A 15,591-nucleotide genomic window follows, 5' to 3' on the forward strand; every position below is an offset into this window, starting at 1 on the left:
AAAAGCCTTCCCCAAGCCCTCTTCTCCCACTCCCTTCTGTGTCACTCTCGTTCCTTCACTCACCCTCCCTCATTCATTCATTAGTATTCATTCATTCATTCAATAGTATTTATTGAGCGCTTACTATGTGCAGAGCACTGTACTAAGCGCTTGGGATGAACAAGTCGGCAACAGATAGAGACAGTCCCTGCCGTTTGACGGGCTTACAGTCTAATCGGGGGAGACGGACAGACAAGAACAATGGCACTAAACAGCGTCAAGGGGAAGAACATCTCGTAAAAACAATGGCAACTAAATAGAATCAAGGCGATGTACAATTCATTAACAAAATAAATAGGGTAACGAAAATATATACAGTTGAGCGGACAAATACAGTGCTGTGGGGTTGGGAAGGGAGAGGTGGAGGAGCAGAGGGAAAAGGGGAAAATGAGGCTTTAGCTGCGGAGAGGTAAAGGGGGGGTGGCAGAGGGAGTAGAGGGGGAAGAGGAGCTCAGTCTGGGAAGGCCTCTTGGAGGAGGTGATTTTTAAGTAAGGTTTTGAAGAGGGAAAGAGAATCAGTTTGGCGGAGGTGAGGAGGGAGGGCGTTCCAGGACCGCGGGAGGACGTGACCCAGGGGTCGACGGCGGGATAGGCGAGACCGAGGGACGGCGAGGAGGTGGGCGGCAGAGGAGCGGAGCGTGCGGGGTGGGCGGTAGAAAGAGAGAAGGGAGGAGAGGTAGGAAGGGGCAAGGTGATGGAGAGCCTTGAAGCCTAGAGTGAGGAGTTTTTGTTTGGAGCGGAGGTCGATAGGCAACCACTGGAGTTGTTTAAGAAGGGGAGTGACATGCCCAGATCGTTTCTGTAGGAAGATGAGCCGGGCAGCGGAGTGAAGAATAGACCGGAGCGGGGCGAGAGAGGAGGAAGGGAGGTCAGAGAGAAGGCTGACACAGTAGTCTAGCCGGGATATAACCAGAGCCCGCAATAGTAAGGTAGCCGTTTGGGTGGAGAGGAAAGGGCGGATCTTGGCGATATTGTAGAGGTGAAACCGGCAGGTCTCGGTAACGGATAGGATGTGTGGGGTGAACGAGAGGGACGAGTCAAGGATGACACCGAGATTGCGGGCCTGCGGGACGGGAAGGATGGTCGTGCCATCCACGGTGACGGAGAAGTCTGGGAGCGGACCGGGCTTGGGAGGGAAGATGAGGAGCTCAGTCTTGCTCATGTTGAGTTTTAGGTGGCGGGCCGACATCCAGGTGGAGACGTCCCGGAGGCGGGAGGAGATGCGAGCCTGAAGGGAGGGGGAGAGGACAGGGGCGGAGATGTAGATCTGCGTGTCATCTGCGTAGAGATGGTAGTCAAAGCCGTGAGAGCGGATGAGTTCACCGAGGGAGTGAGTGTAAATGGAGAACAGAAGAGGGCCGAGAACTGACCCTTGAGGAACTCCAACAGTTAAAGGATGGGAGGGGGAGGAGGCTCCAGCGTAGGAGACCGAGAATGATCGGCCAGAGAGGTAAGAGGAGAACCGGGAGAGGACAGAGTCCGTGAAGCCAAGGTGAGATAAGGTATGGAGGAGGAGGGGATGGTCGACAGTGTCAAAGGCAGCAGAGAGGTCAAGGAGGACTAGAATGGAGTAGGAGCCACTGGATCTGGCAAGAAGGAGGTCATGGGTGACCCCAGAGAGAGCAGTCTCGGTAGAGTGGAGGGGACGGAAGCCAGATTGGAGGGGGTCTAGGAGAGAATGGGAGTTAAGGAATTCTAGGCATCGATTGTAGACGACTCGTTCTAAGATTTTGGAAAGGAAGGGTAGTAGGGAGATAGGACGATAACTGGAGGGGGAAGTGGGGTCAAGAGCGGGTTGAGCGCTTACTATGTGCAGAGCACTGTACTAAGTGCTTGGATAGTACAATTCGGCAACGATAGAGACAATCCCTGCCCAATGACGGGCTCGTCGTTCCCACAGCACATATGTATATATTTGTATATACCTGTAATGTATTTATTTCTTTATTTATATTAAAGTCTGCTTCCCCCTCTAGGCTGTAAGCTCGTTGTGGGCAGGAATGTGTCTGTTATATTGTACTTTCCCACGCACTTAGTACAGTGATTTGCACATAGTAAGTGCTCAATAAATACAATTGAAAGCCTGAATGAATGTTAATCCACTTATCCTATCCCATCTTGATTACTGTGTCAGCCTCCTTGCTGACCTCCTTGCCTTTCCCAAGCGTTTAATACAGTGCTTTGCACATAGTAAGCGCTCAATAAATACAACTGAAAGACTGAATGAATGTTAATCCAATCACTTATCCTATCTGGTCTTGATTACTGTGTCAGCCTCCTTGCTGACTTCCTTGCCTCCTGTCTTCTCGCCGCTTAGGTCCATACTTCACTCTGCTGCCCGGATCATAGAAAACGTTCAGGCCGTGTTCCCTCCTCCAGAACCTCCAGTGCTTACCCATCCACCTCCGCATCAAACAGAAACTCTTTACCATCGGCTTTAAAGCACTCAATCACCTTGCCCCCTCCTCTCTCACCTCGCTACTCTCCTACTACAACCCAGTCTTCACACTTTGCTTCTCTAATGCCAACCTACTCACTCTACTTCAGTCTCATCCATCTCGCCGCCACCTCTCACCCACATCCTGCCTCTGGCCTGGAACATCCTCCCTCTTCATGCCCGACAATTAGTCTCCAACTTTATTTATATTAATGTCTGTCTCCCCCTTTAGACTGTAAGTTCTCTGTGGGCAGGAACTGCATCTCTTGTACTCTCCCAAGCGTTCAGCACAGTGCTCTCCGCGCAGCGCTCAATAAATACAATTGATTGACTGAACCCACAGGGCCCCAGGGCAGAGCTGGAGGGGATGGACAGCACCTTTTGGGTCTGCTCAGTTCTTCCAGGCTACGTGCATCATTCCTGTTTGGTGCTGGGAACAGCCGTGTGGGGAGCAGTTGCTCCCACGAGGAGCCACGGCTGGCCGGCAAAGGGCAAGGAGTAGAGATGTCGTAATGTTGGTATTTGTTAAGCGCTTACTATGTGCAGAGCACTGTTCTAAGCTCTGGGGTAGATACAGAGTAATGAGGTTGTCCCACGTGAGGCTCACAGTCTTAATCCCCATTTTACAGATGAGGTAACTGAGGCACAGAGAAGTTAAGTGACTTGCCCACAGTCACACAGCTGACAAGCGGGCCTCCTTTCGGTTCCCAGGGGCAGGACGCTCTAGCCCATGGGGCCAGATCTAATAAGTAATAATAATAATTATGGTGTTTCTTAAGTAATGATTATGGTGTTTCTTAAGCGCTTACTCTGTGCCAAGCACTGTTCTAAGCACTGGACTAGATATAAGGTAATCCGGGTGGACACAGTCCCTGTCCCACATGGGGCGCACAGTCTCAGTCCCCATTTTACGGATGAGCCAACTGAGGCACGGACCTTGGGCAAGACACTTCACTTCTCTGTGCCTCAGTTACCTCATGCGTAAAGTGGGGACAGAGACACAGAGAGGTGAAGCGTCTTGCCCAAGGTCACACAGCAGACGAGCGGCGGAGCCGGGATTGTCCTCACGGTGCCAGGCCCAGCGGGACCAAGGTCCCCATGGAGTTGGGTACCCCTGGTTGGCACCATCCCTAGGGGAGGAAGTCACCGCATGGAGGTTATTCTGTGGGCGCAGAGCACGCCGAGTTTCTCAGCAAAGACCTCAGCTGCTGGTAGAGCGAAAGTGAATGTCTCACTCAGCAGTGGGATAGAGATTGGATGAGGGCATGGCAGGGACTGCCGGTGAGACGGGGGCACGACCATTTGCTGTTCCACGGATGGCACCCATACACTAGCCAACTGTCTCACACTGTGCATTAGTGGCTACAGGAGGCCTGGGTGAGCGTGCGAATGACGCAGTGCAAACCACCACTGCTAATGGAAAACAATTCAAGCCACACCCTACTGCTGGTGACCCGCTCTGCTCCTCCCCCTTCCCCTCAGCACTGTGCTCTTTTGTATAAATGATTACCCTATTTGTTTTCTTAATGAGGTGTACATCCCCTCGATTCTATTTATCTTGATGATGTCTTGTGTTTGTTTTGTTCTGTTTTGCATTGCTGTCTCCCCCGTTTAGACTGTGAGCCCGTCACTGGGCAGGGATTGTCTCTAGCTGTTGCCGCATTGTACATTCCAAGCACTTAGTACAGTGCTGTGCACCTAGTAAGCGCTCAATAAATACTATTGAATGACATCTCAAAGCTTCATTACACACAAGCACACGCTATTAGATGCTAGCCATCAGACATGCCTTTTTTGGACACCTACTTAAAGAACTTGCTACTGGAAAAAATAATAGTGATGTTGGTATTTGTTAAGCGCTTACTATGTGTAGAGCACTGTTCTAAGCGCTGGAGTAGATACAGGGTAATCAGGTTGTCCCACATGAGGCTCACAGTCTCAATCCCCATTTTACAGATGAGGTAACTGAGGTCCAGAGAAGTGAAGTGACTTGCCCACAGTCACACAGCTGACAAGTGGCACATTCGAACCCATGGCCTCTGACTCCCAAGCCCGGGCTCTTTCCACTGAGCCACGCTAAATGATTGCTTGCTTTAGACAAGACCAAGATGAAGTAGCGTTTTGTCCATGTCGGTATCCAATTCAGTTCAGTAGTAAAAGGGGATGTTTGGATGAGCATGATCCAGTTGGGCTACCCTACCTGGTCAAATGAGATAAATATTCACTAAATCAGCCCTTCCTTTTGCAAGTATAGGCCTAGCCGCTCAACATTCACCACTAGCCCGCCTTTCCAGGCTAGGGACTTGTACCTGGCATTCACCTTGGCCCTTCCCTTTGTACTCTTCCCACTCCTCCCATGAGGAACTAATGATATTAACTGCGGTGTTTGTTATGAGCTTACGATGTACTAAGCAGCGGGGCAGATACAGTGTAGTCAGACCAGGCACAGTTTCTGTCCCACATGGGGCTCACAACTTAAGTAGGAGGGAGAGCAGGTTTGAAGTCCCCATTTTGCAGGTAAGGAAACTGAGGCACAGAGAAGTTAAGTGGCTTACCCAAGAACATGGTAGCAGACAAGTAATAATGGTGGTATTTGTTAAGTGCTTACTATGTGCAAAGCACTGTTCTAAGCGCTGGGGGATACAAGGTGATGAGGTTGTCCCCCGTGGGGCTCACAGTTTTAATCCCCATTTTACAGATGAGGGAACTGAGGCCCAGAGAAGTGAAGTGACTTGCTGTGGGCTACTCCAAAGTAAGATGCACCTCTTATAGTAATGATAATTATGGTATTTGTTAAGCACTTACTATGTGCCAGGCACTGTACTATAAGCACTGGGGTGGATACAAGCAAATCGGGTGGGAGACAGTCCCTGTCCCTTGTGGGGCTCACAGTCCTCCTTTTACAGATGAGGTAACTGAGGCCCAGAAAAGTGACTTGCCCAAGGTCATAAAGCAGACATGTGGTGGAGCCGGGATTAGAACCCATGACCTTCTGACTCCCAGGCCCATCTCAATCCACTATGCCATGCTGCTTAGCCTGTAAGCTTACTGTGGGCAGGGAACTTGCTATATTGAACTGTTCCAAATGTTAAGTACAGTGCTCTCCACATAATAATAATAATAATAATAATGGTATTTGGTAAGCGCTTACTATGTGCAGAGCACTGTTCTAAGCGCTGGGGTAGATACAGGGGAATCAGGTTGTCCCACGTGAGGCTCACAGTTAATCCCCGTTTTACAGATGAGGTCACTGAGGCACAGAGAAGTGAAGTGACTCGCCCACAGTCACACAGCTGACAAGTCGCAGAAGCGGGAGTCGAACCCACGACCTCTGACTCCGAAGCCCAGGCTCTTTCCACTGAGCCACGCTGCTTCCCTAAGTAAATCCCTCCACGTAGTAAATACTCAATAAATACCATTGATTGATTATCCCTCACCAAAACATTCAGATGCTAGCCCGGCTATGCTTCTTTTATCTGCTTTTACCCTACCTGTAATTTATTTTAATGTCTGCATCCCCTACTGGATTCTAAGCTCCTTGAGGGCAAGGATCGGTTCTACTTACTCCATCACTTACTCCGACGTATTCTCCCAAGCGCTTAGCACAGTGGTCTGCATACACTGGTCTGAAAATGTTCAATAAATACGATCGATCGATAGTTATTTCAGTCTTCTGATGGAAGCAAGCTGGAGCAGTGATAATGGGTGAGTAAGAATAGAAAGAAAAATTAGAGACTCATGGTCTAAGCTCGGATTTTCCTATGTAGGTATATACAAAGTATTATGCAAATAAACTTCTGCCCTTCTGAAGTTCACCTGGGAGCAGCGTATAGGGAAAGGGCCAATAGTTATAGTAATAATATTTCTCTCAGGCACCCAGTGTGGGCAGAGCAACGCTCTGTGCTGGGAAACAATATACTGTGAGTAGCAGGTACAGTTCCTGGGCCCGTGAGGTGAGGCTCATGATCTAAGAATAATGGACCGGAAAAGACTGGCAGCACACTTGAAGAAAGAGGAAACTCAACAAACACAAAAAACCCCATGCAAGATAAGTACAGATGCCATAAGAACAGCAGGGTACGACGGTGAGAGCAGATTTTCAGGCTCTTCTCAGCTCGGAGCCCAACTGAAGCCACAGCCGTCCCAACCTAGATTTTGAGAAAACACGTTGCCATTGTCTCCTCACCCTAACCAGAGCAGGGGCTGTTGGATGTTCCGTTGGCATGGGGCTGGGCAGCTTCTCCTCTGGTCTCGGTCGTCTGTTCGTATGGGGACTGGCGAGGGCTCGCGTTGCCGGTGTTTCCCCGTCGTTCTCGGGCTGGAGCCGGGGGCTAGTGGGAAGTCCCGACGGCGTGGGGGCCAGCCCGCGTTCCTTCCCTGGCTGAGTGGGGCCAATAAGAGCCACTGGATAAAAACTCTGGAATTCGACTGTGGAACCTCTGCTCGATCATGGCCAAGGCCTCAGTGCGCCCTTGGATGGAAGAGCTCTCGTGCCTTCGGATATGGCGGTAGGCCTCACACACGATGAAAAGTCACAGTGTTCAGCGTGCTATTACTGTTTCGGCGCTGGAGGAGGGAAGGATCGGGGCACCGCCAGTTGTAACCGTTATTTAAAACATTGCTTTGCAGACCCAAAAAAATGGATTTGGCCAACCATGGACTTATTCTGCTGCAACAGTTAAACGCTCAGAGGGAATTTGGTTTCCTGTGTGACTGCACAGTTGCTATTGGTGATGTTTACTTCAAGGCCCACAAATCTGTCCTTGCTTCGTTCTCCAATTACTTTAAGATGCTATTTGTCCATCAGACCAGGTAACCAAAATGGATGAGTATAAAATCGGATGGGATTGGGGTTGCTCAGGAGGGGTTGCGTCATCCTTTAGCTGCAAGACTAGTCATGTTTTTTCTCTCCATCAGACCGTATGAAACTACACGACACTATAATGGTGGAAGCAAACTACAAGTATTACGTGGCCCGTGTTGGGAAGAACACATATTTTAACTCTGAGGAGCCGGGAGTTGGCGAGCGATTAATTCTAGCTAGCTGGTAGTCCGAGAAAACACTAAATGACTGCTGGCTAAATATGTTAAAAGACTGAAATACGGTAAAAATGGCAACAGTCAAATACAAAAACGATGGTCTGATTTCTTAGCTCTGAACGGCAATGTCTGTTTACCTCGGTCAGGGTCACCGCAGTGCTTTTATTCCAACCTGGCCCAGCTAGGTCCCCCGGGCAGCTAGCAGACTCATCGTAGCCACTGCCTTCCCGGGCTTCACACGTGACTGGCTCAGAGGTCTGCAGGAGGCAAGGAAGACAGAAGGGACTAGGGCTTGCTGAAGAGTCATGCCAGGCCCCTGAGGAGCTAGAAGCAGCCTCACCACTTGACCAGTCCTGAAATAAAAACGAAAAATAAAACATGTGATCTGTTTGAAACTGATGCACACTTTTTGCTTCCACCGTAAGCCTGTCCTTTTAACTCAGACCACCTCAGGTATTTATATGTGCCGGGGCTAAGAATACTACGTGAATTGCGTACTTCTAACTTGACCATTTGTTGCAACGATAAGCCACTCCGCCAAGGGCGAGGCGCAGGGCAGTGACCAACTCTGCTCGTCTAATGGGCTTTCAAAATGTTATTCTGGAGAAACCGTGAGCCGTTTTGCATTCCTTGAGCAAGAGTTTTAACATTATATATTGAGATTGGCAAAGATCTTCATCCTCATCCGCATTTTTTAGTGTTCACACTGAGATGAAGCAAGTCTGACCATCACTCTTTACGCGCTCCCACAGTGCAGCTTTCAGCCTCTCCGCGGTTCAAGGGTTTCGCAGGTTTCTGACCAAAGGCTTCCCTTGGGGCCGAGGGCCAGACGCCTTGGAGAAGCCCAGAGTCTAATTCTGCTTCCTAAAGCTTTGGACAGGGCGGAAAACCTAGTTGATGCCTTGCCTAGTGTGGGCCTAGTCAGGGTGAGGGAGAATAGTAACTTCCACCTTCACCCCAGCACTTTGCTGAGAAGAGGGGAGAGTCAGGAGAAAGGACCAACTCAAACGGAAGAGAGGGAGGCAGTATTATGCCTGTGTTGTTGTTTTTTTATTCATCTTATTAAGGGAGAGAATGATAGTGCAGATGGGACCCCATTTTTAAGGAGAGAAAACTTAGAGAAGGATGCTATTAAATAAGACTGTGGTGCATTCTTTGTTTCTTTTTTTTTTTTAAAAAAAAAAGCATTAGTGAAATCCTAGAAACTAGGTGAATGCCTGTTCTAGGATTCGATACATTTTCTAAGGATTTCTTGAAGGGAGAATGAAGAAGGCAAACAAAATGAAAGCTTGCATTTACACCCAGACTCACTCATAAGCTTCCCACCCATCCAGCCAGTCGTACAAGTATACTGAGATCCTTGCCTATCCAGACACGGACCCTTACCTACATGGGGCAATGGGGGTAATCATCCCCCCCAGCTACCTGAGCTGGACTTCCAGACTTGCTCAACCCAGGTCTCTGATCTACAGTGTAAGTTTGATGTGGGCTGGAAATGTGTCTGTTTATTGTTCTTTTGTACTCTCCAAAGTGCTTAGTACAGTGCTCTGCACACAGTAAGCGCTCAAGAAATACGACTGAATAAAGAAGACCCGAGAGTTTCCAGGCAGGGCTGAAAAGGCCTAAGGCAGACAATCAGTCATATTTATTGAGTGCCTACTGTGTGCAGAGAAATGTACTATACATTTGGGAGAATACAATATAACAGTCACATTCCCTGCCCGCAACGACTTTACAGTCTAGAGGCAGCTTCCTGGACTATTAGCTCTCCTCATTTCCCCTAAGATCCCTATGTTCTTTTCTCCGTGCTGCTCCACATCCAAAGCTCTGTCCCAGATGCTCATGCACACTCTTACACACACAGTCTCACACATACACACAGATATAGACATACCAAGAAACGTTCACAAGCATGCCGATCTCCTTTTGCTACAGGAAATGAGGAAAAAGTGTCACATCTGCCTCTGGCCTGTTGTATGACTTAGACAAGTCACTTAACCATTACGTGCCTTGGTTTTCTCATCTATAAAATGAATATATTACCCATTCTCCCTTAGAGAAGCAGCGTAGCTCAATGGAACCAGGCTTGGGAGTCAGAGTTCATGGGTTCGAATCCCAACTCTGCCACTTGTCAGCTGTGTAACTGTGGGCAAGTCACTTCACTTCTCTGGGCCTCAGTTCCCTCATCTGTAAAATGGAGATTAACTGTGAGTCTCACGTGGGACAACCTGATTACCCTGTATCTCCCCCAGCACTTAGAACAGTGCTCTGCACATAGTAAGCGCTTAACAAATACCAACATTATTTTAGAATGTAATCATTGTGTGGGGCAAGGGACTATATCCAATCTGATTATCTACCCCAGTGGTTAGCACATAACAAACTTATATTGAAGAGAAATTGGGAGAGAAAGAGAGATAGAGAATGCCTTCAGGGGAAAGAGTTTCTTCTTGTAGGGGATGTTGAGGGAGGAGGAAATTCAGAGAAAGGAGATTGGGGGTGGAGACAAATGGTTAGGTTTTTTTCTGTTTATTTCTCTTTCAGAAATCTGACCTGTAAGACAGAGCTTGCCCAGACACACATTTTGCTCCTTGTGTGCACCTCTCCTCCTCAAAATATTTTTTTGAAACTACCCATGTCTTCAACTACTACTTTATCACACCTAGAGTCTGTGGTTAAACTTAGTTTTCATCTTTTTAACCGTATTAACACTGTTTATCCTGGTAGCCTGTTTGAAAAACATTATTGTTTGAAAAACCACATTGAAAATAAATCAGTGAACGGACTACTGATCGAAAAGGGGACATTTGAGAACCAGGTTTCAGATTATGAAGCAAATAGTAACTAGAGAGTGGTATATAAGTGATTGATACCATTAAAGGAATCCAAGAAAACTAATTTTGATTAAACTGAAAGCGGAAATGAAAATCATGCTTTCGTACAGGAAGCATAGCCCGGCCACATTCCACACTTTAGCACTTAAAGGCACTATTTCTAGAGACTGTTGAGTCCGACATCACTTTAGGTGTCTAAGGGGTTTTACTAACTAAGCGTTATTTAATCACTTTTGATATATATTTCAAATAAATAAAAGCAAGAAAATCAGCCTACCAAGGTGTGGAGTGGGGCCCGGGTAGAAGAGAGCTTCCAGGCAGCCAGTGGTGATTTGACGGTGTCCCTTGATTGGGAGTTTAAATCCAGACTTCCCCAGCTCCTGTTGCTGGAGGTGCAATAGTAATAATAATAATAATAATAACAGTAATGGTATTTGTTAAGCGCCTGCTATGTGCCAGGCACTGTTCTAAGCACTGGGGTAGATGCAAGATAATTGGGTTGGACACAGTCCCTGTCCCCCATGGGGTGTGTAGTCTTAATCCCCATTTTACAGATGAGGGAATCGAGGCCCAGAGAAGTTAAGTGACTTGCCCATGTTCACACAGCAGACAAGTGGCAGAGCCAGGATCAGAACCCATGATCTCCTGACTCCCAGGCCCGTGCCCTAGCCACGGTCCCGCGCAGCAGTTTTCACAATCGAAGTTAAGGTGTGTGACACCGCTGACCTCAGCCTTCTCACCATTCCCGGATCATGGGCCCTTAAGAGGCCAAGGGGACTCTCCCCTTCTAGGCAGTCCCTGGATCCCGCTGAGCAGGCCGGGCCTGTGGGAGATCTCAGCCCATCCCCTTTTTCCAGTCCAAGGGAAAGGAAGGGGCTGTGGAATCCTTGGCATGTCCCCTTTAGCCTTAGGGTGAAGGGTTGGGACTCTGATTCCTCTCATGGCTTCTTCCCCTCCGGCAGTGGAGTTTAGGGAATAAAGTTAGCAGCAATGAAAGGCGTGGATTCAGTTCCTCCATTGGCCTCCGTAAATGACCCATTAACAAGGAGCCAAATGTGTTGAGAAAAAAGCTTTTTTCTACACAGTTTCTGGGGCCAACCAGCACATTTTTTCCCCCAGCCTGAATTTGGTTTAAAGTATGGGAGAATAAATGCCGATATGTAGGACCCAATTTGAACTACGACATTTATGGGGAGGGAGTTACACTGTTGAGGCACGATTCCTCCTCTGCCGACTCATCAAAGCACATTCGCTTTCCCTCCAACGAGCGTATTCCAAAATCAATTTGCAATACTGCCAATTATTTGCCCGAGGGAGTGTGATCCCTTTTCAAAGTCATCGCAGGACCGACAAGTCGCCATTTTAGGAACGATTTCCGATTTAACGGGCCGGTTCTTTTTTTTTTTTGTTTGTTTGTCTCTTCCAGTGAATGTGTCCGCTTGAAGCCGTCGGACATCCAGCCCGATATCTTCAGCTATCTCTTGCATTTGATGTACACGGGGAAGATGGCACCCCAGCTAATCGACCCAGTCCGATTAGAACAGGGAATCAAGTTTCTGCACGCCTATCCTCTCATCCAGGAAGCCAGCCTCGCCAGCCAGGGAGCCTTCTCCCATCCGGAGCAAGTTTTCCCCTTGGCCTCGTCTTTGTACGGCATTCAGATTGCAGATCACCAGGTAAGACAAGCCGCTAAGGTTACCTCGGCCGCCGACAAGCTCGGGCGAGAGCCAAGGCCGCACACGTCCAGGATGAACCAAGAACAGGTGCCCGAAGGGGCCCCGCTCTCTCAGTTAACGCCAGCCGTCACCCAAGCGAATCGGACTAACGCCACCCCCTCGGAACCCTTGCAGCCCTCGCTGTCCCCCGAACTCGTCTCTACTCCCGTCCCGCCGCCCCCTCCGGGGGAGGAGACGAACATGGAAGCCTCCTCCTCGGACGAGCAACCGGCAGCCCTCACGATAGCCCACGTCAAGCCGAGCATCATGAAAAGGAACGGCAGCTTCCCAAAGTACTACGCCTGCCACCTGTGCGGGCGGAGGTTCACCTTGCGGAGTAGCTTGCGGGAGCATCTCCAGATTCACACCGGGGTCCCTTTCCCGGCAAGCCAACAGGGAGAGGGTAGCGTGTCCCTCTCTCTGTGTAGCAGCGTGGCCGAACTAGCGAAAGATGCCATGGAAGTGCCTGAGGCGGGGATGACGAGCGACAGCGAGCTGCAGCATATCTCCGACTCCCCCATAATCGACGGGCAGCAGCAGTCGGAAACCCCACCCCCTTCGGACATCGCGGACATCGACAACTTGGAGCAGGCGGACCAAGAGCGGGAGGTTAAGAGGCGGAAATATGAGTGCACCATCTGCGGACGCAAATTTATTCAGAAAAGCCACTGGAGGGAGCACATGTACATACACACCGGCAAGCCTTTCAAATGCAGCACGTGCGATAAAAGCTTCTGCAGGGCCAACCAGGCAGCCAGACACGTCTGCCTAAACCAGAGCATAGACACGTACACCATGGTGGACAAACAGACGCTGGAGCTTTGCACCTTTGAGGAAGGGAGCCAGATGGACAACATGTTGGTACAGACCAACAAACCCTACAAATGCAACTTGTGCGACAAAACGTTTTCTACTCCCAACGAGGTGGTCAAACACTCGTGCCAAAATCAGAACTCTGACGTGTTTGCTCTAGACGAGGGGAGGTCCATCCTCCTGGGCGGCGGGGACTCGGAAATGACAGAGCCGGATCACTCAGTGTTAGCCTCCATCAAAAAGGAGCAAGAAACAGTGTTATTAGATTGAATGGGTTACTCGTTTTTTACGCATCGCTTTCGTTCTGACAAAAGACTGTTCTTCCTTTCCCCCAACCGGAAGTACCAACGAATCTCCTTGGCATGATAGGAAGACTTCCTCCTTCCCTTTACCCTCTTTCTTCCAACTCCCCCCGACCCACCTTTAAACAAGGTTTTGTGCATTGTAAACCTGGAGTATGTTCAACTTCTAACGCAAAAGAAAATTTCAAGGGGAATGACCGGTACCGCTAGCGGACTCGAGAAATAGATCTTGAGAAATTTTCGGCTCTTTTAAAAGCAGATTTGGACTCGGTGCAGGATACCCATTAGAAACTCAGTTAGCCATCCGGTAAACTAAAAATCAAATTATTACCACTGTTTCCCCACGTCTTCTATCTGAGAAGGGCTATTGTCCAGTGATGGTGCGCTTCTTAGATCTACAGCTGGGTACCGTGGAAAATACCGTGTAACAGTTAAGAGAAAAGGTTAACCCCGAGAAATCTATTAATATTTAGTTACCCTCAAGGTTTTGTTTCAGGTCACATCATTTATTTACACACACCCCCAAATCATAAATTACTAAACCTACTTTAACAACAAAAGAGTAATAATAATGTGATGGCAATCTCTTTTAGTTTTGAAAAACTGTTGAAAATCTATGCGTGTATGAGTGTGAGAGAGTGTCTAAGTGTGCGTGATCGATATACTATAAACAGGTGAATAAATGCACATGCCTTATCTAAGCGTTGGCCTTCTCTTTCCATATTGAACCAAAAAATCTCATTTTGGTGTGGGTTTTTTCTTTTTTTTTTCTTCTAGGGCCCTAAAATTAGGTGTTATACGTAACGCTCTTTTTAAAAATCAAATTCCCATGTGCACATTGAAAATATTACTACTGAATGGTAAATGATATGATCAATATTCTCAATCAGACATAGAGGTAAATAGCGAAACTTTGTATTGGTGAATGTTGTTCCAAGGCTGTTCCAGCAGTCACCTTACTGAATTCACCTGTAGCACTAACAAAGTCTTAAGTGCACGCTTGTTTCCCTAAAAGATACCGGCAGAAGAAGAATATAGTGAAGGTGTAGGTTTGTAAAATATACTCTGTAAGCGTGTCTTGAAAGCCATCTGATTTAAAGGTCTAAGTCAGAAAAGTAGGATAAAAAGCTGGAAGTTGCTATTTGAGCTAGCTCATGGTTTCGATGTTCAATATTGTTTTGAATTTTTTTTTTAATGCCTGACAAAAGTGGCCGAGTTGGCAGCAGTAAAAATGTCCATTAACCTGTTCTTAAGCCAGTAGGAAGGTCTCAAGGGCCAAAATTAAAGTCCCACCGAAATAAAAAAAGGAGGAGAAAGGGGAAGGAAATCCCTAAAGTTCTACTCTGTGTATATGTTAAACTGAATGTCCCATCATTCTACTCCATGTATAGTTGAGTTCTAAGATTTGTAAGTTTTTATACATCATTTCATTGAATAAAAATGAATTTAAATGAAGTGTGCTTCATCTGTATGTAGTTCTTTTAAGTTTCCAACTTGTTCCTGGTCATTTACATCCGAGCTGTAGTGTAATGGACATATTTGCACTTCACAGTTTGAATGATAGCATCGCCACAACTTTAAGAAGAGATGATACTGCATAACATAAATTTACCTTTCAAATTTGCATCTTCCTATTCTGACCATATTGCTAAGTGTTAGTCCTTTTACACTATTTGTAACAAACTTTTAGTGAGCTTGGGGGGAAACTAGTTAATCAATCACTCATCCTTATTAAATACTTACTTTGTGCAGAGCACGTTACAAAGCGCTTGGGAGAGCCTGTATAACAGAGTTGTAGACCTGTTCCCTGCCCACAAGGAATTTTTCAGTTTTGGGGCATTGGGTCATGTTTAATGTCACAGTTTCATTCATTCAATCGTATTTATTGAGCGCTTACTGTGTGCAGAGCACTGTGCTAATCGTTTCGAGCGTACATTTCGGCAACAGATAGAGACAATCCCTGCCCAATAATGGGTTCACAGTCTAATTATTGAAGGATGTATTCCTCCATCTTTGAAATAATCTGCAAATAATCAGAACCACTGCTACTGTTGCTCTGCCCTTCCAATTAAAGCAGCCTAAAGTGACAGCATAGCCAGTTATACGGTTGTTTTGTAAAGTACAGTTAACTGCATACAGTCCATCGGTGGTATTTGTTGAGCTCTTAAGGTGTGCTGAACACTATACTAAGCTCTTGGGAAAGTACAATAGAACAGAGTTGGCAGACACAATCTCTGCTGACAGGGAGCTTAAAGTCTACAGGGGGAGACAGCCTTAAAATGAATTACCGAAAAACATTTAAAAATTGAATGATTTTAATGGTAGGGAAAAGTTGGAGGAGAGAATTATGAGTAGCAGCGAGACCCAAGGGGATAGAGCACAGGCCTGGGAATAAGAGGGACCTGAGTTTT

The 15,591-nt window shown here is 47.5% G+C and overlaps 1 protein-coding gene across 1 annotated transcript; it reads left to right on the forward strand.

Annotated features, from left to right (window-relative positions):
• The first annotated feature begins 6,352 nt into the window (after positions 1-6,352).
• ZBTB2 (zinc finger and BTB domain containing 2) lies at positions 6,353-14,635 on the forward strand. The gene is made up of 2 exons (XM_039911149.1): positions 6,353-7,288; positions 11,777-14,635. Exons 1-2 carry the CDS (start codon positions 7,116-7,118, stop codon positions 13,146-13,148), a joined length of 1,545 nt encoding a protein of 514 aa, XP_039767083.1. The 5' UTR covers positions 6,353-7,115; the 3' UTR covers positions 13,149-14,635.
• Positions 14,636-15,591: the final 956 nt, after the last annotated feature.

This window comes from Ornithorhynchus anatinus, chromosome 2 (assembly GCF_004115215.2).
Source record: "Ornithorhynchus anatinus isolate Pmale09 chromosome 2, mOrnAna1.pri.v4, whole genome shotgun sequence".
NCBI classification, from domain to species: Eukaryota; Metazoa; Chordata; class Mammalia; order Monotremata; family Ornithorhynchidae; genus Ornithorhynchus; species Ornithorhynchus anatinus.